Source organism: Schistocerca gregaria, chromosome 4 (genome assembly GCF_023897955.1).
Source record: "Schistocerca gregaria isolate iqSchGreg1 chromosome 4, iqSchGreg1.2, whole genome shotgun sequence".
Lineage (NCBI taxonomy): Eukaryota > Metazoa > Arthropoda > Insecta > Orthoptera > Acrididae > Schistocerca > Schistocerca gregaria.
Window position 1 is genome coordinate 305,736,387 of NC_064923.1, and position 26,941 is coordinate 305,763,327.

Consider the following 26,941-nt stretch of genomic DNA (forward strand, 5'->3'; position numbering starts at 1 on the left):
TAACGACATAATTTTTCTATTATTTCACTAAAAGGGAATTTGGGGCATTTGGGCCATATCTGTGCAAAAATGTCGGGTTACTGACATTAGTATCGAAGGCAGATTTTTCACTATTTTTTATATCGTCGTGAATTTGACAAAAAATAAAACTAGCATTCCTATGACAGAATAAAGGAACTTCTTCCAGAATTTCTACAACATTGTGTGATAGATTAAAGGAAGATTATTTCTGTCTCATGTTCAAATGTCAATACAATTGGGGAACGATATGAGCAGTACATTATTACCAATTCACTATAGCCTACTAAGACAGTTTAACGAAAGACTTGATAACAGCGGGATATGGATAAACATTGAGCCGGATTAACAACCCCCGATATGGTACACAGGACACTAGGTGCAGTTTCGAGGCGATTTTCTTCACATCTATAGCCGAATTTAAAGTTCGTTACCCACGTCTTTCCCATAAACTCAACAAAAACTGTTAAAACACACAATGAAAAGAATAAAAATTTCACACTTAATAGACAATGACGTGCGGAACGTTTAACTACTCCGCAGCATTTTTCGGTTGGAGAATGATCGAAAGATGTAGAAATAAGTTCCAGAGTGCTCTATGAAAGTGTGTTGGGACACTTGCTATTCACGTTCAATGTTAGCGACACTGCTATCAGTAGGAATAGTAACTTTATACTTTTTTCAGTTGATGCAGTTCTCTGTAATAAATACCGTCTCAAAACAGGCCGTGCAAATAATCAGGCAGATCTTGTCAAGATTCGAATGTAGTGCAAATCATGACAATTTGCTTTAAACGACAAGAAACGTAACACTTTGCAGTTCATAAAATGGAGATACGTAGTGTCCTTTGGCTACAGTATCAAGCACAGTTATTTAATCTTTAACTGATTTCAGCGTAGATTGCCCCGCTCTATTTTCTTATCCATAACATTTTAAAATACTTTAAGGTAACGGATCAGGATAGAACGTTTTATCCTCTTTGGTTAATTTACTATTTTTATTTACTGAATTGTTCAAGCAAGTTATGCAATGTTTATCCGGCAATTGAATTGAAAACTCACTGTGTCACCCGTTTTACTCTTTACGTACAGAAGATTTCGAGAAAATTGAGAAAGTTGCAGAGGTATTGCCAGAGCACTGCAGTTTGCAATAACTATGAAATGTTGTTAAAAAAGGAGAACCGTTTTATTAAAATAAGTCTGTTGAAACCAGCACATAACACTTCCATTTGAACACATACAGAAAAACAGTCGCCTAATTGTCTCGACCCATATGATTCACTCAATAGCATTGGTTAAAAACAGTCTTGGTTCCAGTTTTAGTTCTTTTTATTTTTTTATTTTGCAACGACGCGTTTCGCCTTATTTAGGTATCTTTATGTTATCTTTTCTAGACGGGGGCGAGATGCACCAAGATCTGCTCCTGTGAACGGGAATGCGTTATGCAGATCTTGGTGCCTCTCGCTCCCATCTAGAAAAGATAACCTGAAGATGCCTAAATAAGGCGAAACGCGTCGATGAAAAATAAAGATAAAAAATTAAAAAAAAACTAATATTGCAACCAAGACCGTTTTTAACCAATACTGTTAAACACTGGTTTGCTGTTATGCCACAAATCGACTGGAAGAAGTCACCCAATAAATTATCAAGATCACTACGCCTAGTTTGCAATTCATGTAGGAGAATGAAACCGAGTTATCTTACGGTATTATGGGTGCGTTTCGAAAACCAACCGGACAACGAACACGACGGAATTTAACCCGGAAGCGGTGGTCAGCACTGAGGATTTCGTCAGTGGCCGCGCCACAGGCATGTGTTCCATGAAGTGACGACGTGTCACTTGACACTGACTGTTCCCCGGACAACTTCCAAAGATCTTAGCCATGGGTTGATAGGTGTTTCGGGGAATTCCCCTGAGGTGTACAGTCGCTCGTCAAGTCTTAAATACCGCTAATCTCGCCTGTCGCTACACAGTCTGCTTCAAGACGGTAACAGAATGGCATCTCTGGCGTTTCTGGTAAGTGCTATCCCATGCTGGATTTTCAACGTCTTCTAAATTCTCTCTCATATACAAATTCTATAAAAGTCTCCTTGAATTTATATTGACCGGGTTTCATTTCTTCCGCTCCGTCGTCCGCCTCCTTTCAGATCTCTACTCTCATTCTTGACAGGATCCGTGGTACACCACGAAATAATCTTCTGGGTAAGGTAGTCCCACACCATTTACAGAATTAGTAATGCGTGCGTCGAAAACAGAAAAGCACCGTCTGCGGGACGCAAGTCTGTCACGGTTTCAGCTTCGATTTCCGTGATGAAACCATTAATGCATTACATCTTATTCATTTTAGGTCTCTCACAGTCTCTTCTCGACCACTTCGGCTGATTCCCTTGAAAACCTCTTGGCGGATTTTTGCTATCTGTGTCCATTCGAGTCTGTGATCCGTAAGAAATCACTTCGTTCTCATCGAAGCTTGAAAACATAACTAACTTAATTTTTCGGCTTCTTGCGTCTATTCGTGGTGGAAACTGGACCATCGTGGATGTCGTGCTCTTATAACTAGGTGTTCTTGCCAATCTGCTGCAAAACTCCTCATATCTGCGATTAGTATCATCTTTGCTCTGAGCGTTTTTGAGTTTGCAGCTGTCTTTGGCGAAATTCTGAGCACAGAATTTTCCAATGTGCTGATGTCTCTAAAGGCCACAACCTACTCGTAGATGCCTCTAACAAATACCACAGATCGTTAATGTAGGACACAGCTCCAATACCTACTTCCATACTAGGACGCTGCCGTGTAAAGTTGTAGGTAAAGTTAAAACAAGTTCAAGTCTTGGGCGTTTGACGCAAGAAAAATTGCAACATAAAGTGTTCAAATTTGAGGTGGATTAATTACAAGAGAAAATGTCGTCGTTTCTTTACATAAGGGAGCCAGTCAAGCCACAAACAGAAACGTACATCTCAATGCAAATATTGATCAGAAAGAGTCTGTAAATAATGTGTTGTTCCTCGGTTTGGGGCAACGAAACACAGTGCCTACGGTATTGCGATGAAAACTTAAACTGTGTTCTCCGAGTTCTACGTCGATACTGTGTATCGAAATCGAAGTGCGTGTAATTGCAACGTGTTCCAGTAAATTAATTAGCTCTCCACGGATATGTAGCTTTAGCGTTGCTCGAATCTAAGAGTAAATTACTCTACGGGAACGCCTTCATTTAGGAAACAATTTGGGAAAGCACACAACGTTTCCATCATATACGTACAAAGGTTTACGTATAAAACACATGTCGAGTATTACTGTTGCACACAGTGTGTACCGTCCAAGGAACATTAAAATTAATGTAACACGTTTATGATTTCAGGAGTAGTGTGAGATTTATTACACAGCGCATTCTTACCATGAATAGCATCTCGAACAATAATACACATAACATAACGGGACAGCTTTAAAACAATGCACTAACAATTAACTCATTCGAATCATTGCAGTATCTACTGTTGAATTGATTTGAATATAATTACACGTTACACTTTCGCAATAAAATTAATTTATATATTGATTGGTGCTAAAATTTCAGCTGCGAGAGGTTATTAAATGAGAATCCGAAAATGTATAACAATTGTTAACAGTTATCTTAAAAATGCTTCTTCTTCTTATTTTGTCATATACTTCGCACGTACACTCGGGTGTTACAGTTACGTTAATGTCTTTCAGTGTAGTATTGCTTGTGTCTGGAGCTGACGCTTCCAAAAAGTTGTTACCATTGTTAGTACCACATAATAGGAATATCTGTGAAGTGAGCATTCAGATGCACAGAACAGAAAATTTGCCACAAACGTATATCTCCAAAGTCACACCACTATGGTGGGTCGTGGGGTTTACTTGGAAGTGTCTTGCATTTTTTGAATGTTACTAGTACAGGAACATTCCGTACAAAATCACGGTTAATTTTGTACACGCAATTCGTAGGCATCTTAGCAATTAGCATCCAATAGCTAGAATGAACTTACCTTAAAGCTTTAAAGAGAGAAACGCAAGGGTATTTCACTTGTCTGCGACCAGTTACAGCTCAGAGAGCGCTATTTTTTTCTTATAGGAAAAAGAGGTATTCATCACCATTTTATAGATTTTAACTGCACTTTATCGGATATCTGAGTGTCTCTTGTAATATAATATGTTGTGGTGGCGATATAGAATGGCTCATGTAATACTTCGAAGCGAAAGCTTCTCGAATACTTTGAATTAGGGGCTACAACAAGAGGCTTTCGCTATTTATCATACTCTGAAATATTTTTCTGGACGAGATTCTGCTATTATTTCTTCCTGGTACAATCTTTTTTAATCTATGTCCACTGTTAGCGAAACAAAAATATTGATAGCCCACAACCATTATACAAGTAATAGGTAATTGCAATGCAGTTTCCTATTTCGATTATTTTACTTTAAACTTAATAGCTTGGATATGTGTACGATTCGGAGGAAATAACTCAAAATGTCATATACAAACCTCATCCGTAGTTGGAAAAGTCTCGCATTGCGTATACACTCAACAAAATTTCTGCCAAAAATCTCGCACACAATGGAATTTATCTAGCATTTGTCTCATAATTGTAAGGTTACGAAGGCACAAAAATTAACTATACGGTATTAACTCCATATCAAATCGTGTCTCGATATTTTACTCATATGGTGATCGTAGTCCTATACCAAGGAATGTTCGATACGAGTCGTCGACTTTGACCAGTGACAGGAAACATGCGTCGATGTTCATAAAAAGCATGACGACTGTAACGTGATGTTATTGACAGTTTATCCAGACGGGTATAGGATCACCGTCATCAGATGAGTAAAATATCGAGACACGATATGATATGGAATTAATACCTTAGAGATAATTTTCGTGCTTTCGTAGCCTTACATTTATGATACAAATGCTAGAGAAATTCCATTGTGTGCGAGATTTTTGCCAGATACTTTGTTGAATGTATACGCAATGTGAGAATTTTCCACCTACGGATGAGATTTATATATGACATTTTGAGTTATTTCCTCCGAATCTTACATGTACCCAAGCTATTAGGTTTAAAGTAAAATAATGAAATAAGACCTTCACTTGGCTGCCGATCTTCCCCGAATGGGGCTTCCCGGCCATTTTTACAGTACTATTTTTATAGACCACACACAGCTAATTTGTTACTGTTTGTTCTAGGGTACCAATATCAGTCAGCTTATGACCGAACTCTAGTCGAACGCGGAACAAAGGTGGATGTTGTGCTGCGAAAGGATGTGCACATGGTGACACATTCGTACATTGCACAACATGCTGTCACCTTACCTAGAAAATTACTACCAACGGCCTTCGTTTGCTTGCAAGAGACCACAGGCTCATTTGGACAAACAATGTGAAAATCAGCTGACGATTACGTACACAAATACAAAAACGTTATGATAGCGTCTTCAAAGTCCGGCAAACTCACAACAGCACTATGCAGGAAATGTAATTGACGTCTTGAAGCCATAGGTGAGAGAAGAACAGGTTTTTTTTTTCTTCCTACATGCGTAGGAGGGGCAAACGAAACTGGTTTTGTACGACTAAAATTTTTCAGTATGGAGAAGGGCTGCCAAAGTGCAGTATTAAAATAATTCCTCCCAAATGTACATTGTTGATGCAGCCCTGCGTCTTTTACATACAGGGTAAAATCCGTATAAATCGACTGTAAAATTGCTTGTACATTGTCGAATACAGTAGAGGGATAACTTCAAGAGAAGACTGCACAAAATTCGTACATCACCAGTTATCTGCATCAGTATTCGGTGATATGGTGAGGCAGGCGCTGTACACCGCGAAATTCTGTGATAACCGTCCTTGCAGCAGAAAAATTGAAAAAACCATGCTCATGCAAAAATTCGGGATTCATTACGTGTGTTGTATGCCACAATAATTATTATTCTACATTTATTTGCGATAAGTATCATTCTTATTCCTGTAGTGTTCATACGTGTCACAAATGTAGGTGCAACGATGTCAATAAAAATACTTTAATAATCTGATTCCTATGTCTCAAAAAATTAATTTTTTTCCTGTTTTTCAGGATAAACATTATACAAATAATAACTGAATCATTAAGACTGATATTTTGGACAGTTATAAGACCTTCCTCATTAGTTATGTGCTCTACCCATCTAATCTTCAGCATTCTTCTGTAGTACCACATTTCGTCATGGAGACGGTCTTGTCGAAGTCTGAAGCGATTATTCAAACTGATGTCCTCCCACATGGTGCAATGCTCAACTCTCACAAATTGACTGCGCTGCCCTCAGAAAACTGAAGTCATAACTGCCACGCAGAGTGGTCACTCGGTTTGAGGCGTCATGTCACGGATTGCGCTTCTCCTCCCCCACCCCCCCACCCCTTCCCGAAGGTTCGAGTCCTCCCTCTGGCATGGGTGTGTGTTGTTCTTAGCGTAAGTTAGTTTAAGTAATGTGCAAGTGTAGGGACCTATGACCTCAGCAGTTTGGTCCCTTAGGAATTCACACACTTTTGAACATTTTTTTTTTAAATTCTCGATTTCAGCGTGTTTGTCGCCACGAAATTGCAACCAAACTTCTCCTACTATATGACATTGTAGGGCCTCACACAAGTTTGCGCACCCGAGAGGAGCTCACGAACTTCATTGGACTGATCGTCGTCATCCGCTTCACAGCTCAGATCTGGCAACTTTCTTTTTTTCCATCTGTTTGGCCCAATGAAGTATGCTCCCCGCGGGAAGCAGGAGGTTGATGATGGGGAAGTTATTGATGGAGGAAGACATTGGCTCTGATGTCGATCAGTAGTATGCGGACATACAGGCCCTCGCAGTAAGGTGGTGCAACGTCATAGCATTGAAAGGAGATTACGTTGAAAAATAGGATTTTTGTAGCCAGGGAAGTGGGGAATAATGTGGTTATTGGAATCCTGAATAAAACCAACCATTTGCAGGAAAAGAGATGTGTTGCATTACATATTGAACACCGCTCGTGTTGACTGACTCTGCGGACACCTACTAGTAGACATTAAGATGGGGAGAGCCCACCCTTCACCTTTTTGATCACTTTGAATTCTGCTGGGGACGGCTTCCGTGAGTTTTCTGAACGGCTATAGATGAGTGACAGCCCATTCTTCTTCAAGAGCCGGAATCAGAGAATATAGTGATGCTGGACACAGGTTCTCATCCCAGTCGTGTTCCACTGAACTAAAGCTGGGACTCTGGTTAGACCAGTCCATTCCAAGAATGTTATTATCCACAAACCATTGCCTCGCACACCATGCTTTAGGGCAGGGGCCGTCGTCATGTTGATACGAACAGTCATCGTCTCTGCAGTAGGTAGTACACAATGCTGTTAAATGCGTTTATACCCTTCCACATTTAGTGTTTCCTTAAGCCCAATAACATATAACACTGTTACCGTAACACCATGTCCTCTGTAGGCCTACTTCAAAACTGTCGCTACGCATGACGACAGGTAAAGTTTCCAAGCACTCCTCATAATCAAACTTCTGGGGTTGGGACACGCTGGACAGCCGCACGGTCTGTGGCGCCTCACTACGGCTCGCGCGGCTTTCCCCGTCGAAGGTTCGAGTCCTCCCTCGGGTATGGGTGTGTGTGTGTGTGTGTGTGTTGCCCTCAGAGTAAGTTAGTTGAAGTTAGATTAAGTAGTGTGTAAGCCTAGGGACCGATGAACTCAGCAATTTGGTCCCATAGGAACATACCACAAATTTCCAAATACCTTCTGTTGGTTTGTCACTGGCTACAACGTGATTCATCAAAAAAAAAAAAAATGGTTCAAATGGCTCTGAGCACTATGGGACTTAACATCTGTGGTCATCAGTCCCCTAGAACGTAGAACTACTTAAACCTAACTAACCTAAGAGCATCACACACATCCATGCCCGAGGCAGGATTCGAACCTGCGACCGTAGCAGTCGCCTGGTGCCGGACTGAGCGCCTAGAACCGCGAGACCACCGCGGCCGGCTCGTGATTCATCATTCCAAATTACATGTTTCCAGGCGTCCGCTGGCCAACAGGATCGCTCTTTACTTCACCTCAAACGCTGCTGTGCACTGACTGTAGAAATGTGTGGCTTATGAGGAACTACTCGATCACTCTACCCCATTGCTTTAATTCCTTACACAGTTGTTATGCTATCTGGACTACTGGTAATACAGTGGAACTCGTGATTGATTCCTTCCGCTAACTTCTTGCGATTTTTTACAACCTGTCTCCGCAGTGTTCCAATGTCTCTTTCCGTCGGTACGTGAGATCTGCCAAAAATAGATCCGGTTCCTACAATTCTTACGTTGCCATTAGGGCAAGGATACTGTCACTGATATATTTAAGCATGCTAAGGAAAACAGTTTCACACTTGCTAATTACATTGGAGATTGTCAGTGTTATTTAGAATGTGTTGTGAATAGTTTGTACTAAACAAGTGACAAACAAAAACGTAGTGCCTGATGCGTCAGTTTTACTGCATAATCAGGGGAAGTATACTGAGCGAAAAACTTTTCTTCCTTCCATCATTTTGGGGAGGATTTCAGTGAGAAAATGTTTCGTAAGGGCTTAAAGAAATCTGTAATGTTTGTTTGCTTCCAATGGTTCAAATGGCTCTGAGCACTATGGGACTTAACATCTGAGGTCATCAGTCCCCTAGAGCTTAGAACTACTTAAACCTAACTAGCCTAAGGACATCACACACATCCATGCCGAGGCAAGATTCGAACCTGCGACGGTAGCGGTCGCTTGTTTCCAGACTGAAGCGCCTAGAACGGGGGGGTCACAGAGGCCGGCTGTGTGTTTGGAATCGCTAACTGCTCCTATTCTCAAATACTCGAAGAAAATTTTCTTGGTAGCTGGGTGCGATTAGTTACGCTGTCTCAAATCATAAACTTTGTTTCTGGCTGAAATATTTGGTTTAGTAGGTTAATCTTTTAGCGTGAGAGTGTACCTCTTAATGGCTAGATAATGAAATCATTTTAAAGTTTTAAGTTCAGTCCGTAACAATATGAAATATTGAAAATCAATTTTTTGTTGCCCCTAGAAACCGTTAGAGAGGCAACCTTTTACTAGGAATGAGCGTTATGCATCAGATAAGCCACTTTGATTTTGCAACCTAGTTTTTCTACGTAGCAGTTAGCAGGTGTTCAACCTCTCTTCACACCATTAACACACAATTTGACGGTAAGATTAGTTTCAACACACCAGATGTCTTGAATATACTTAGCTTCGAGTAACTAAGTCTAGGGCGAAAGGCGAACAGTTATTTTGTCCGGGCACAATGAATGAACGTACCGTGTTTCCCGTCGCCGCTTCGCAGAACGTTTCCCGTGTATTAACGGAGCACCAAATACAACGTTATTTATGTATTTAAAAATGTACTTGATATGGAGATAGAACGAAGGCTACATTATTCAATGGAAAAAAATGAGGTTTAAGGTTTTCAGAACTAGCTGCAACAAGTCGACTTGTAAATACTTTTGAAAACCTTTATTCTTCGTAGTCGCATGTTCCACATCAATAACGGATGAATGTTTTAAGTGCGTTAAACATATGGAAGTGCACACAGCTCGTAACACAAAGATCCGAAGCGTACGACGTATCAGTTCGGAACTAAAACTTGTTAACTGACACTAACATAGTAGACAGCTGTTCGTTGTTCGTTAGGAACAGGAAGAAAATAGGCGGTCACAACAACAATAATACAGATAATTTTCTAGAATGAGTATGTGAATTGGACTAATGAATCCACGTGATCTTTTTCCACACGTACATTATATCTATCAGACATATGACGAGAAAGAAAAATTTCGAAACAGATGGTTGTGTAATTTTGTTTGTGTCTCTGCCGGAGGACGTCAAGTTATTAGTGACATGGTGTATAATTAGCATCTTAGCCCAGTATACATCATATATATTAGCTGTGTTGTAATGAACGATAAGAGATTTTGATTTGTAGTGCTAAAGAACTATACTTTGTATCACGTGTACGTATAAAACTATATGGAAAAATCTTCCTCGTATACCGTTTCTTCCGCGTACATTACCTTTTCTACCAGCTCCACGGGTCATACAAGATACGTCCTTTCTACATCGACGATAATGGAAAGTGTTGTATCGTGAAGCACCAGTCAGATATTTGTCAAACTTTGTGTAGCCGTTAAGAACATAAGGGATATTAAATAATTAAACTCTAATTACAATCTGAACTGATATACTTCATCAACATCAGTATAGCTTGTATTCGTTGTGCCACTGACGCAGACAGTCTCGTAATGTCATCTTCAGAAATTTCTTACCGCGCAAGGAACACTTGCTGTCAGAAGACGAAGTCTGCTCGATGGAGACCGGTATGAAAATAGACGTTTCGCGATCGCGTTCCAGACAAGCTCTCTAGGTGAAAAAGGGGTTACCGAGGAAGTCAGACGACGATCCATACGTTCCTGGGATTTTGGTTCGATTAGCAGAGTCGGGATTTGCATTATCTTACGGCAATATGCTATTTGGCACTCTGGTCGTGAAAATTATGACAACGAGGTTTACAGTTCTCGCGACATGCTGTCAAGCTTTCAGTTACAATTCAATAATTACCAAATCAGTACTGTTGTCATATCAGATACTTCTCAGCACCAATGACTGCAGGAGATGCGGTCTCGAGAATCATTGTTCTTTGAGGCGCTATGTCGTCAGCGGACACACTGGAGTTAAGGCGATGACCTCAAACGAAGGCGAGGCTCATCCCGAAACACCAACCAGTTGAATCGGGCACCACGCCATTAAAATCTCTGTTGCTTGTGGGATGATGTCAGCTGCAAACGATGTATCGCAGCTCGAGGTCTTAACCCAGCATCCATTGATTTGATGGCAATACTTCGTAATGACAACCTCTGCTAAGATTTCAGCTGTTCTCATCTATATACTCGTCAGAGACAATCAGACAATCCTATCGCCACATGGATCTCCTGGACGGATCCATGCCTACTTCTCTTGTCACACTATTATCCTGAACAAATTTCGTTACCACTCGCTCCTGAGGCAAGGAACTACAGCCAATCCTGCTCGGTCTGTCGGAATTATGCTTTTATGTAACTCATGTCAACGTTCGACCTTGGACAATTGGTCGTCTGAACAGTACGCAGTCGTTTCGAATAACAAAATTGCATATATAACTCATCAGTGAAACCCACATTATCATTATAAGTAGCAGAAGGTACGCTATTCATGCACACTAATGTAAAGAAATTTCTACACAATCTAACAATGTAGAAAATATGGTAATATCCCCAAATGACGTAAACTGCTTTTAGGTCAGTTTGCTTACAACAGTTATTACTTAAAGCACGTTTGCATTTCACAGAACTGAATAAAAGAACCCACTGCTGGTAACATAAAGATGCTGCAACATATCTTGGTTTTTATGAACAAGTGTTTGCGTAACTGGAGGACCTGAGTTCCAGTAACTTAGTCTGCAATCATGGCTATGGCTTGTGGTTCAAAACCTAGTGATGATTAAAGTTTCTCACTATTTTACTGTCATCTTTTCCTTTCCTTTTAAAAAGATCATCTGAGGATGATGCGGTACGAAATGGTTCAAATGGCTCTGAGCACTATGCGACTTAACTTCTGAGGTCATCATTCGCCTAGAACTTAGAACTAATTAAACCTAACTAACCTAAGAACACCACACACATCAATGCCCGAGGCAGGATTCGAACCTGCGACAGTAGCGGTCGCTCGGTTCCAGACTGTAGCGCCCAGAACCGCACGGCCACTCCGGCCGGCCGATGCGGTACGACGTCAAGACTAGTTATAACAGCATTTTTGAGAAATGACGCTCCAAAATACGAGGCGTGTTTTTTAAGTAAGTACCGTTTTGAAATTTAAAAAAAAAAAGACGTACTAAGTTATCTCAATAATTTTATTTTTACATGAATGCCTGTACCTTAATATACGCTATGACGCCATTACAGTCTGATTCTTCCTTGCTTACGTTGTGTACTGAGTCTTTAAGATGCCTCTGATAATCGGGAGTCCCACCGACTGTGAAGTACGGGCTGTTCTAAGATTTCTTAGTGCTAAAGGCCTAAAAGCGATCGATACTCATCATGAGATCCGTGCAGTTTATGGAGAAAACATTATGAGTGATTGAATGGTAAGAAAGTGGATGAGAGCATTTAAAGATGACCGCACAAATGTGCATAATAAACAAGGGAGTGGGCATCCTTCGGTCGTTAATGAAAGTTTGGTGCATGAAGTGGAAAATAAGGTAAGAGAAAACAGATGCTTTACAATTTCCTCCTTGCGGTATGACTTTCCTAATGTTTCTCGTAGTGTATTGTATGGCATTGTGAGCGAGCACTTGAATTACCGAAAATTGTGCGCACGTTGACGGATGTGCACGAAACAAAAGGTTTAGACAGTGCATTGACTTTCCTTCAGTGGTACCACAACGACTGTGATGTTTTCTTAAGCCAAATTGTTGCACGCGATGAAACATGGATGGACTACGTCACACCAGATTCAAAGCAACAGTCCATGGAAGTCTAGCAAGGGCATCGTTATACTGCAAGACAATGTCCGCCCGCATGTGGCGAATCAGACCAAAGATAGATAAACTCCAGTGGAAGACTCTGCAGAAGAGACGCTCAGTAGCTCGGTACGGGCTTTTGTTAAAGTTTCGAGAACATACCTTCACCGAAGAGTCAAGCAGTATATTGCTCCCTCCTACGTATATCTCGCGAAGAGACCATGAGGATAAAATCAGAGAGATTAGAGCCCACACAGAAGCATACCGACAATCCTTCTTTCCACGTACAATACGAGACTGGAATAGAAGGGAGAACCGATAGAGGTACTCAGGGTACCCTCCGCCACACACCGTCAGGTGGCTTGCGGAGTATGGATGTAGATGTAGATGTAGATCTCATCACATCTTTTCGATGGGAAACTCTAGATCATCCTCCGTACAGCCTCGATCTTGCGGCCAGTGACTAGCACCTGTTCCTGCACTTGAAGAAACACCTGGGCGGTCAGCGTCTTCAAGACGATGACGAAGTCAAGACAGTGGTGGTGCAGTGGTTAAAAAGTCAGGCGGAAGACTTCTATGAGGAGGGTATTCAAAAACTGGCACAACTTTATGAAAAGTGCCCCAATATTGACGGAAATTATGTAGAAAAGTAGATTAAGGGTCAGGCTTTCATGTAAAAATAAAATTATTGACTTATCTTAGCACGTGTTTTCTTAATTTCAAAACGGTACTTACTTAAAAAGCACGCCTCGCACAAATAAAAATGAGTTACATTTTCTTCATGCCTAACTATTTTTAATCTTCCGGCGATCATGTCGTTTCTCCTATATCAGAATCGTCTTTAGCTGTCTAATCGAGTATCTTAATGTTGAGTCACGGTGCTAAAGCACCGGTAATGTAGGAGAGGAAAGAAAAAAAAGTAAGAAAGGTCAACTTAATGGCTGGAGTTTGTTTCATTATTTCTTTCTTCAGTTCAATGTTGTCAGTTTCCTTATTCACTGAAGAATGTGACCGCTCAATGTCATTCAATACGATCACGACGACACCTCTCGATCGACGTTAACACTTGTGGTGTTACTCACCTTCATACATGGCAGTGGACGTTTGAAAATTCGTGACGCTAGCTCAATGGTCGTCAACTGATTTAAATGTTATTCGCGGCTGACTCTTAATTCAATTACTGCCACTGGGGCGAGGAGAAAGAACACGTCCTCGTGATACCAGCGTTATCCGTGTTTAGGTGTTCAATTAATCTGAATAGTTTTCAATGTTCCAGCGATTCTTTTCGAACTGTATGCTGGTGTACCGACAAGGACCATTTTCGCAGATAAACATGCAAGTACGTGATGGATGTTCAGTTTCTCAATACAGTTCGTCGCACTCACACATTATACATTCGCTGTAAGAACAATTTCATGTATTTACATTTTTGGTGTCCCACAATATTGGTTGGCTAAATATTATGACGATACGTCATATACAAGTTCCACAGATATTGTTTATCATGTAGTCAGGACTACGTAATGAAGCCAAAATCGTGGATCAAATTGAAATGTAGTTTGTTTATTATCACTTTCCTTCTCACTAACTAAATATGAAATATGAATCGGGATTTGCGGTGATGATCCTATCCTTCTTTTCAATATTAAAATGGTCGATATCGTGTTCTGAATAACGCGTTTCATATAATGTTCAAATATCGACAAGACCCAGGCTATCAATTCGGCACCTAAATGTGTATTCTTCGCTCTCGAATTGTTCGATGTCATAGTCATTCACACGCAGGGTTCAGTTTAACGGTGTATGCACTGTTTTTAGTATTTTAGGTTCCCGATAATTAATATCTGGTAGTTAATAAGCGGACTATTTTTATGCTGGCGCGTTGTTTGTATCAGTTACCCCCCCCCCCCCCCCCCCAACCATCCAAGGATAAGATTCTCTTAATGTTCCGCGCACACGCGTTTCACAATTTAAAGAAAATGCAGAATTACGTAAGCTATAGCTTTCCGTTCCGTACAACTTTCGTGGGTTCCACAACTATAATAGTTTCCGAAGAGTATTTTTACCAGCTAACACAAAGTTCGAATTAAGTTGTCGGAATCATTTTCACTTCACCCGACAATAAATGCCTCCGATCACTTCGTCACACGTAATGTATTTTAAACGTGCTTGAAGAGTCTTTAAATAATCTCCTTAACGAATTTCGCAGTCGCGTACCACTTTTTCATCGACTAGCCCGATCGCGATAACTGAAGTTAGGGTGCTCAATAATCTGTTACATGTTCTTTTATATGTATTAAAAAACAAACGCGCCCCTATATCTTTCTGTGCCGCTTGGTCTTTGCTACTTTGCTTTAATTACTTTTCATTATATTCCTTCTTAGTAATACTGTGCAGTTATTAAAGCTTCGTACTACTTTCCCCTTTTTAATTCTTTCCCGATATTAATTAATATGATGCTAACTGACACGCCTGCCCGCAAAGTACCGTTACAAGACGAAATACGTTTCTTTCCTTGTTGCATTTGGTTGTGTTCATCTTCGTTTGGCTAAGAAGTACTGAATCTAATAACAACTTTTCTGTTTGCCAGATGCTCGCTGCATTCCTCAGCAACGCCGCTGCCGCTCCGGCCCAGAATACACCAGCCACAACGAACGCAGCACTTGGAATCGATGTCTCACCGAGTGCAGAACTTCCACAGACCAGCGAACGTGACCAGCACGCTGTCAACGGAGAGGAAGACGACGCCTATTATTACACCTATGACGGCGACGACACGGACGCAGCGGCACCGACCGGCTTGGAAGACGACTACGCGGCCGGCGGCGACGACATGGATGCCGCGGCGTCCATGGCGTTCCGGCCGCTGTTCCGCTACCGGGCGCAGCAGAGGAACCGCCGGCGGATGCGCGCCGAGCGCCGCTACCGCAGCAGCAGAAACCACTGGTGATGCACCGCGCTACGACAGAGCCGACAGCAGCGGCTATTGGCGAGCCGTGCAGTCAGCGCAACACGTCCAGGGACCAGCGTACACGAGGTCGCTGTATTGTACCTGCACCACTCCACATTTCTCAATATCTCTTCATTGAGTTCCTTTCTTGCCAGTACAGGGCTTTCACATAGTTACAGGTTTAAAGTACCTCGGGGGGATTCAGGAGACGACTGCCTGAGAACTACACGACACAGCGAAACATACATGTTTCAGTGGATACAGCATCTCTCCAAGTTTTAATTCGTGATACGACCTGCACAGTAGTCGCAAAGCGCAACACTTTGAGACAGACGTGTCAGTATATGAAGACCAGTAGCCCTCAAACCTACGTTCTCAAGAGTCAATGCTGACATCATGCGGCGTCACTTGGGGTCGTAAATGTAACGAGGTTGTTATTGAATGGTAACGTAGATAAATTACTGTGTTATGAATCTCAGATGGACAAGTTACGGAAGGAAGCGATGAGATGGGGGCCCACCCCCAAAGTACTGATCGTTAAAAGTCGCCACCATTCGGAAGACTTCGTGTGGCCTGTGTTCTGTTCCAGGTTGCTGCCACTCTAGCGACTCGAAAGTTAAGACACTACAATTACCGGACGAAGTATTGCTGTTTTGTCTGTGAGAGCGAATGATTAACTGATTAACAACCGTAACTGTTAAATGAATTATGCAATATGAGACACGATCAGACATGTTACCTACATGTTTTGAATGTCATTTTTCTCTTACTCATTGTATTGCCTGACAAAATCCTTAATTTAATTCCATCTTACTTGCTTCAAAAGTGTACCGCATTTGTTGAGGATCGTCTGTAACGTACAGTCATGACATGCTATTTTCGTACTGATCAGTACGAATCGTGCATGCACTTGAGTCGTTAGTAGTGGAAGAGAAACAAAACATTAATTCACGCGCATTATGCAACTCCGGAGGAACGAAGCTACTTACCTCTCAGTCCTGATAGTAAGGGGTCAACTTAGCCGAATTCATCAGCGTCAATTTAAATGAAACATCTCTTAAAACATTATTGTCTCTGTAAGCAGATTTATGTGTTACTCACGAGGAAAACTACGTTCTTAAGAAACTCTTAACGTTAGTTCACGTTTTCGAATTCAGATATTACTTGCTATATGCATACGAGTATTTTATAGAACACGACTGAGAACCGCGAGCCGCACGAATACTTGATTGTAGCCGCTGTTTGATGACCACTGATGTAGACTAATCTGCTGCTTCGTAACGTCGCATTGATTTAGCTAACGCCTGCAGGTAGGCAAACTAGTGAACAGATCTCCAAAGCGGGTTGCTGGCGTTGTGCCTCGCCAGGCAGCAGCGATTGTGAGTTCAGTGAATTGCACGTAACTGCTCTTCCGCCTTTTTTGACGTTTTCTGCGTCACAAACAATGCTCATACTGATCTGCTACTTGACTTAAAAGCTTGGAGAGATCCTCCATCCACTGATACGTCTGTTTTGGGTATGTATTGTAGTATTCGTCCAGTCATCCTCTGAAACCTCGTAGGCGTTGTGAATATCCCTGCATTTACAGATGCATGGTCCCTTTCTCTCAAATGAAGTGGTGTGATCGCGATACGCACGCTATAAATACTTTGACATTCATTCCCACTGTTTTTTTTTTACCTCTGTGTTATGAATAATGCTGCATGATAACCACCAAACAAGGCTAGCAGAGTTCTTCTCTGTATCGCCTAAGACTAATGAACTTCGTACTTGTAGGCAAATCTACGAAATTGAAGACAAAAGGGAAATTTGGCCAATAGTACCACCACCGCATTGCGACTTAATAACAACTGCCGTTAGTAATTTAGTACGTGCTTCGGCAAAACTTTTGTATTGATTGGTTTTATAATGAACCTGCTTTTATATTGTGCTATATACTCACTGCTGAAGAAGTTACAGTAATTTCAAGAACTGAAAGCAACTTTGAGTGTGATTTAAAAAAAGTGTTGGTTGTATACGACACCACTGCATTGCAACTTAGTTATAATAATTTATATGCTTCGACAGACCATTTGTAACGATTTTGTTGAATAAACCTACTGTTATACTATACGATACACTCAGTGCCATAGAGCTCGCCCGGGTTCCTGGGTTCGATTCCCGGCGGGATTTTCTCTGCCTCGTGATGACTAGGTGTTGTGCTGTCCTTAGGTTAGTTAGGTTTAAGTAGTTCTACGTTCCAGGGGACTGACGACCATAGATGTTAAGTCCCATAGTGCCCAGAGCCATTTGAACCATTTTGCCATAGTGAGCAATGACTTGGCCTGTACAACCTCTGCTTCAATAACTGTTTCACCAGTATGAGGAACTGAAAGCAACCTTTAGCGTTGATAATTTCAGAAAGGTGTTAGTTGTACAAGACAATCAAAATGCATTGGAAATAGCACTAACAGCGTCAAATACTCATACACAGTAACTGAAGAGGGAAAAGGTAGCATTGATACTGACACTGATATGCACACACACACACACACACACACACACACACACACACACACACACACACACACACACACACACACACACACACACACAAAAGAAAAGACGTCAAATATTACGCGTAAGTATCTAAAGGCGGCACTACAAAGCCAAAATGAAGTGAGATTATGGACCATTTGTAGACGTAACCTCCGTACACGCGAAGAGAATCAGAACATCATCAACAATTTGAAGACCATGTTGGTAAAGAACAAATGTACGTGATGGGTTAATACCAAAGTTTGTTGCAGTTTGTGTATACATAAACATTTAATGTTCCTCGTTGAGTGTTTTGCTGCTTCAGTTTACTTCTTGTCTGTCTATCTAATGTGTTGAAATGGTTCAATTGACATATAAGCATTGCAATTCATACACTCACTATGAATCAGAGGTATGCGACTTAAATGAATAGCAGATACTGTGCCGGCCGGGGTGGCCGAGCTGTTCTAGGCGCTACAGTCAGGAACCGCGTGATCGCTACTGTCGCAGGTTCGAATCCTGCCTCGGCATGGATGTGTGTCATGTCCTTAGGTTAGTTAGGTTTAAGTAGATCTAAGTCCTAGGGGACTGATGACCTCAGAAGTTAAGTTCCGTAGTGGTCTGAGCGATTTAAATTTGAGAATACTGTCTTACGAAGCTGAAAATTTAGTAAGTTGTGCGTTGGAAATGCTCCTACCAGTATTTTTTCTCTACTTCTTCCTCGTCTTCGGAAAGGATCAGTATCGGAAATAGTATCTTAGCAGAACAAAAATGATGAAGACTTTTGTCATGTTCCCTGGATGAAGAATCAGGTGAGGATCAATTTATTTTAGAGCACCGTGGGAAAAGAGTACCACTATTGGTAGAGACCGATAGTATCCAAAATCAGTTTTATTGCATCATCAGTGATGTTAGTCGTTATTAGGTGTAGCGCGCTTGAGTTGTCAAGGAGAATATGTCCAAACTGATTTCTAGAATTTTAGTCTGGTCTAACCACATTTCGAGAGAACTGAATACATCCATCACTGATGCGAAACACACGTGAAAATGCAAAATGTGACTTTGAGAGTAAGTAACATTGTCCAGTGATAAAGAGGCTGCGTGTCTATTCGTAAGAAAAGTTCAAACGCGCGTTAAGCCGTCCTAATTTATGCTTCCGTCTGTTCTCTAAAATTTGATTTGTTGTTGAAAACTTTCTTAGATATTCTTTTCCTTCCCAAAAAATACTTCAGCTAAATTAATACTTTATCGCGTCTCTGACCCTGGTGGGACGTTAAACATCAGCCTATCTTTGCCTACAGAGTGGTCCAAGTATTTTAAGCGACATTTTACATGAAGACGGGTCCACTGTAGATCAGACATGATTTCTATTTCTGCTCAGTTCCTCACGATCTAACTCGCTCAGTGGTTCATTTAAGACATTGGGATTATCACTAGTGACCTTCCACCGGGCCGAAACGAGCTAAAGTGTCAGACACAGTCGTCAGTACAGGAAAATTGGACGTCAAAAACTATATCGCTCCGCACGAAGACCGTGTCCTGGACCACCTGAAGTATATTATTTGCCCATTCATCGTGATTATATTTCAACGATCTCACAGTACGTAACCAGTGCGGTGTTTAATACATCACACAAGAGTACAAACTAACTGTGGAGAACGTTACAGTGTTTTGGACTTGAAGACACAGAGACATGAAGAGATGATTCTACTGAGTCTACTTGGTGTCGATTAACCACTGGACCAAATCCACAAGCACATCTGAGGGTACTAGGCATTTCTTTTCAGAGCTAATTATGCCGCAATCGAAGAGGACTCTTTAAATATTACCTGAGTAAAACGGCATCTTAACGGTCACAATCAAACTGAAAAGAACATTCCGTAACCAAACAGTAAACACTTAGTAGGTGACAAAAATTTCGTTTTTTGAGAATAACAGTCATTTTTACTCTGTTTTCAAGGTTCACTTATTTGAAATTGCAGATTCAGAACCTGAATTAGTGATAGTAAATATTGTTGAAATGAACTTGTTTACTGCCTGTAATACAGCGGGTTCAGATTTTTTGCGCTTGCGTCAATGTTTTGCTAATTACTTGACCCAGCACTCATCCGTATTTTTATTTTTATGTTAAATGCATCAAAATGTTTAGAAATACTATGGGAAAGCAACTACAAAATTATGATTTATACTAATATTTTTGCACTGACTCAGAATGCCTTAAAACGAAGTCTGGCTTTAAGGCAGAAGTAATGTTGGACAACATGACCATTATTTGTCTCCCTGTTATGAAAAACTGTGGCTACTTTCGAAAGAATATAATTTTTTTAATGGACATTATTAGCGCCTGCTAATAGGGTTACTCACAATTAGGATGGACACATTTTACAGTTGATTTCCTTTTGTGTAAAAGGTTGTTGCGGTATGAGACGTTTTTACATTAAGAGACGTGGCAGCTTAGTACGTGATTCTGGCCATAGATAACACTTTTCCTGAGTGTATATATGAATTAGGTTCTCTGGACTCCAAAGTTTATGTTGTCTTCAAGTAATCAGTCAGCGTGAGACGGAGAGACTTGGATGTCGAGCGTTGGTTGAAGCAGATGTGCGTATTGGTTACCTAATTTCGAAATGATATTGCCGCGTGCTTTGCAGAAAATGAGATGTCGCATTTAGCGAACATTTTCAGGTTTGGGTTGTACATTTCGTAACCCCCATTGCTTGACTGTTACTGTATTTTTGCTTAAATATGTCGTAAATGCATATATTCAGGTATGTGCATATCATCTAACTTCTGCTAATGAATACAAACTTCGAGTGCAGTTAATTTTCAGATTATTCGACATTGAGCCTCCACATCCCATACGCTATTTAAAAGTTTGAAAATACACTAGTATGGAATTGCATTGCAGTCAACGTGATCCGACTGTAAACTGTGTTTTGTGCTGGCGAGTAACACTCTTACACTGCACATGCAAGATCTATTCAATTCATTTTATTTCAGCTCGCAGCAGTGGAGTCCAATTGTACAGCGTAGCTCATCGATCCAAATGATTATTAAGGGCAAAATAAAACATTATATTTCGTAGTTAGGGAACAGTGGCTGTGTATTCAGATTGAATGCAGTGAAACATTAATCGGTTTGAAATATTTTCTGACATTATTCAGTTCAGAGGTTGGATAAGTGCTTTGCATTGGAGAGTCAGAATATTGAGAATACTTACAAAGTTTATACAGCAAAATAATACGGAAATGTGGTAGGTCAGATTCTGTGTTCATCAGGATTGCATATAATATACGTAATATTGCGGGTATGTACTTTAAAACACAGAAGCTTCACATGTAAAGTTAGTGGTTGCGGGAGCCACCAGTCAGCGTAAAGTTACATCACATCATCTTAGAGTCTAAATGTTTCACCGAGACGAACTCTGCTATGAAAGTTAGCACAGTATAAAAGTCACACTGAGTAGAAACCAGAAAAGTTACTCTAGGATATTTACTCTAAGACATTCTCACAGATAGGAAGATTGAAGAAGAAAAAATTACAAATGCTCCAGAAATTGTGTTTAGCATAGATTCGGAAATTCCTTGGTAGTTTCTCGGAGTTATGTGAGACGAGATGTCTACGCGGAGGTCACGAAGTCTGCGTAAATTACGGGCCGGTGGGTTGTGGTCGCACAGCTGGTGTCTTGTATCGTACCAGATGTATTTCAAGTGGCTGAGATCAGGTGAGTTTGGTGGCCAAGACGTCAACGTGAATTATCTGTCATGCTCCTAAAACGACTGTAGCACAATTCTGGTCTTGCAAAATGGGCCGTTATCCTGATGGAAGATGCCATCGCTGTTGGGGAAGACATTAAGCATAGAGGGCTGCTACTCCACACCTGTCACGATGCCCTCGAGTGCTATCACAGATCGCCGGCCGCGGTGGTCTCGCGGTTCTCGGCGCGCAGTCCGGAACCGCGCGACTGCTACGGTCGCAGGTTCGAATCCTGCCTCGGGCATGGATGTGTGTGATGTCCTTAGAGTAGTTAGGTTTAAGTAGTTCTAAGTTCTAGGGGACTGATGACCACAGCTGTTAAGTCTCATAGTGCTCAGAGCCATTTGAACTATCACAGATCACTCATTGAACTGATAATCGCTCTTTTCCGGATTCCGAGAAACGAGACGGCTATCTAATGGAAAGTGGTAATACGACACTAGGAAATACGCAGGAGCCACTTGCGTGCATACAGATACAGAAGCCGAGAGGGGGCCTCTATTTATCACTGGATGTCAAAAGAAGATATGCGTTTGCTATTACGAATGGAATGTACAAGTACTTCGAAAACCTGATGCAGCTTTAGCGCGCAAAGTTATAGAGCTTTGAAACACGGGTAGATACCTACACAAAACTGTCTATTACCATACCAAGCACAAAAGAAGAGCGATCGAAACATCGATAGAGGGGGCTGAAGGAACCTGCATACCACAGTACTTGGAGGCATTCGATCGTATCACAACTACTTTCAGAACAAATGGATATTTTGTTAAATGCATAAATAGGGCACTACACCCTGAAAGATCTCGAGCTTCTAGTGAAAAAGAAAAACCCAATAAAGAGAGTAATCTTCGGCTCCACAGCCGATTCTTCTTAATATTAATAAGAAACCCCTAAAGGATTGTTTACTGTGTCACGACCGGCTACATTACCAGGTTGCACTGCCAACATTCGTCATACCAAATCCCCACACATATTTGACACTTCTTAATTCGTGATATTGGCACAACTCTGCAGATGATAATACTGTTGTGAATGAAACCGGCCATGATGCAATAACGTGTATGAATGCACCTGCATTGATTTCCTCCCATTCGTAAAAAAAAAAAGAAAAAAATGTTACAGATCGCATCATCGGAGAGCTAGCTAGACACGGTATTGACACAGTGCTCAAACTATCAAGAAAGGTGCATCAGTACTGGAACACTGCAAAGGCTTTACGCCCGTCACTTTCCGCAGTAGGAGTATACAAAATTCCTTGGACATACGGTCATGTATACATAGGAACTACAAAAAGGAGCATTAACACACAACACAATGAACAGAGCAATTAAAACTTATTGCATTCTTATAAATTATCCATTATAAGTCAAGATCGCAAAAATATTTGTAATCCGTTATTATATAATCAATTATCATAATCAATAATTATAATTAATTGTTGTAATCTTGACTTATAAACGATTATTCATCAGAACCCAATAACTTTTAACATTCATAGACTGACTCTTTCCATACTGACTGTGTTAGGAAGCAACAAAAACAAATATCCTGGAAACATGGAAAAATCGGCGGTAGCAGGTCATGCAGTGGGACCAGGGAGCCACAAATTCGTTTCTTCGAGACTATAGTGTTAAAAAGATAATTACTGTAGTAGGATGTACAAAGAGGATACAGAAATTCAAAAGCACAAAAACAACACTGAGACCAAAGAAGGAGGCCTGAAAGTAGACAACTCGTGGGTCCTAGAGCTAAATAAGCAAACAACGCCAACTGTTCCCCACTACCGGTTCCATAACACACGTCTGCGAGACTCTGCTATCTTTAGGTACAAATGGTTCAAATGTCTCTGAGCACTATGGGACTTAACATCTGGAGTCATCAGTCCTCTAGAACTTAGAACTACTGAAACCTAACTAACCTAAGGCATCACACACATCCACGCCCGAGGCAGGATTCGAACCTGCGACCGTAGCGGTCGCGCGGTTCCAGACTGTAACGCCTAGAACCGCTCGGCCACTCCGGCCGGCGCTATCTTTAGGCAGTGGTCTGATAACGCCACGAACCGACATTTGTGTGGATACGTATAAATGAACTTTTATAAGCTTGAAAGTGCTAGATTAGTCCTTACAGCTTCTGATGGTTCTCTGACACAAGGACAGGAAAAGTTAGGCACAGAAATTAAGGTTGTACCACGGCCTGATGCCGTGTACGACAGTCACCCATATGTGGTTTCACTTTCCCTCTACCACTTTCTATAGATGTTCACGGCAGTCGCAGGTGAACGGCCAAACTGTTTCGCCATTACCAAGATTCCCGCGGTGGCGGACCACAACAATCTGCTGCTTCTGAAACTGATTTATGTCCGAGAATTTCCCCATTTGTCGCCCGTTTCGCTGCCAGAATGATTCAGCATTCGTCTCTGCTACGCTTATACGGAGATATTCCGTGATTACGCTACAAACTTCCAGGGCAGCTTGAAATGAATAAATGTATGAGTCTGAGGTAAGAGGCTCTGGTTCGAAAATGACCGAGTCGACAGCTATAAGACCGTTCTGGTGCCTCTGACAGTGAGCCTCTTCTACTGTAAGCTCTTTGGTTTGCATGTTTATGGAGAAGATAGTACGGAACAAGACAGTAAAAAACTGTTTAGTAAACATAGACTCTAAAATGCATATCTTAAAAGGCATGAGCACTTCTTCAAAAGAGATGTGTTTCACAACAGCAAAGATTACTGGAGATGTTTTCTTGTTTTGATCCATACTATCTTCTCCAAAAATATGGAAAGCAAACAGCGTGCAGTAAAAAAAGGTCCACTGTCAGAAGGATCAAACCATTTTCGCTTTTAACTTTGGACTCGGTCTCTGCGGACTAGGGTCCGTGACCTCAAATTTGATAGTGATCCTTCTCCATCATCCCTCAAAGTTTGTCACAGAACCATCTTGCGACTTTCCTTAGCGTTTCACGTGGTCGTAACGTCACCAGGTGGCATTGTATCTCATGTCAGCCATCATAACGTTGTGGCTCATGGGAATCTATTTCAAATAACAGTCAGACGTGAAAGAAGTAATATGTGACAGAAAAAATCGTTAGATCGATCTATGATGAACTTTTGGACACTCACATTTGTTGTATGCTCTTATTCAACTCAACCACCGACGCAAGTAACGAAACGTCATTGGTAATTTTCCTGTTTTTTTTTAATGAGGAATGTAGCGATGAAGGATTCGAAAACTGACAGGAGAGATTTGAAAGTGAAGTTCCACCCAAAAACATTATTTAATCAGAAATAATTATCTACCGTGCTGTGGAGCGTGCACTGATTTGAAAGCTCCTGTCAGATTAAAAGTGTGTACTGGAATGGGACACGAAGTTAGACATTTGCCTTTCGCGGCCAAGTACTCTACCGAGCCCCAGGTTTCGAGCCTCTGGTCTGGCACACCACATTTTTAATCTTTCAGGAGGGTTCATACTCTATTGTCACTAGCTCTGCACACACATACAAATTACGTATTGTCTTTTCTTCAATATATCATAAAGCCCAGGAGCAGCTTAATGCATCCCTTCCTCTAGTTAATTTGTAAGAGTGACCGAAATTCAGTCTAAGAATGCTACGAATTAGCAACGGTGCGTAAATTTTGAGGAAGCTACACTCTGTCGCTACTGGGGACAAGCTGAGGTGTTTCAAAAAAATAGTTCAAATGGCTCTGAGCACTATGGGACTTAATATTTGTGATCATCAGTTCCCTTAGAACTTATAACTACGTAAACCAAACACATCCATGCCCGAGGCAGGATTCGAACCTGCGACTGTAGCGGTCACGCGGTTCCAGACTGAAGCGCCTAGGCCGGCCGTGGTGGCGCTCAGTCTGGAATCATGAGACTGCTACGGTCGTAGGTTCGAATCCTGCCTCGGGCATGGATGTGTGTGATGTCCTTAGATTAGTTAGGTTTAAGTAGTTCTAAGTTCTAGGGGATTGATGATCTCAGATGTTGAGTCCCATAGTGCTCACAGCCATTTGAACCATTTTTGAAGCGCCTAGAACCGCTCGGCCACTCCGGCCGGCAGCTGAGGTGGTCAGTTAGACATTGATACGTTTACGGATTTTCGAATATTAAGATTTACACTGTTTGGGGGTCCAAGCAAGTACGGGAGCAAGCGAGATCGCATAAGAGCACACTGCTAACAGCGTCACCGTCGTGACATAGATCTGAAACTTATGAGATGACTCTGCTCTGCTGTCAAATTAGTGGGTGGTGCCTTCTCGGGGGGGGGGGGGGGGGGGGGGTGAAATTCTTACTTGAAGGAGTAGCTGTGTAGCTGTTCTAGAACTTTTCGCTTCCTCCTCCTCCTCCCCCCCCCCTCTCTGTTTGTAGTACAAGTTTTCCCGATCAACAAAGAGAGTCAGGCATGGACCAAGGGGTCGCTTTTGACTGTGGGGCATCCACTACTTGTTTTTATCTCCACCGCTCCCAGTTTTGATCTGCACAAATAGTTAGAATTTTAACAATCATAACATATATTAAGACAAAATAATAATTTACTTACACCAGTGTTTAGCACATCGTCTTAGCGTAACTTACCAGAAGTAGTATTTCAGATCATCTTAAGACCATTTACTCGAAAACTGTGTCATGCATTTGATTTAAGAGCTTTAATGGCAACAAGTTAGAAAAATTTTGACAACTTCGTGATTTACATGATGCTTAGTGTGCATTCCCCAGTATCAGTATTCCACTGACTACTACGGTTGTGAACACAGATTTGGTAACCATGGCTATGTGTGCGTGTGACTGACGTCACATCCGCCGACGTTCGGGAAAGTTTTTTGCTTTCCCTAGAGGAGGATCTTTGCTTTGCTGTTTTGAGCTACTCAACTGCCTGTGGTTTGTCAGTTCAGCTAGTGAATTTGCAAAGTGTGTCGATTTTCTTGTTGGCAACAGTTACGGTCAGTCTGTGATAGGTCCTCCTAATCTGGATGAATGTTTTCTGGTCTCTGTCAGGCATGAGCTAGTACTCAGACATGCACTGAAACTTATTCTGAATTATGTATAGTTCGTAATTTTATATAGTTGCTGGCGATTTTCGAGAGTCTCCATTATACTTTATAGTCCAAATTTAACTAGGAAATTTGGAAACAGT

General features: G+C 41.4%; 1 protein-coding gene across 1 annotated transcript; it reads left to right on the plus strand.

Moving 5' to 3' along the window:
- The first annotated feature begins 1,991 nt into the window (after positions 1 to 1,991).
- On the plus strand, positions 1,992 to 17,635 carry LOC126267082 (uncharacterized). The gene is made up of 2 exons (XM_049971946.1): positions 1,992 to 2,034; positions 15,166 to 17,635. The coding sequence occupies exons 1-2, from the start codon at positions 2,014 to 2,016 to the stop codon at positions 15,523 to 15,525; spliced, it is 381 nt and encodes a 126-aa protein (XP_049827903.1). The 5' UTR covers positions 1,992 to 2,013; the 3' UTR covers positions 15,526 to 17,635.
- The last annotated feature ends 9,306 nt before the right edge of the window (positions 17,636 to 26,941 follow it).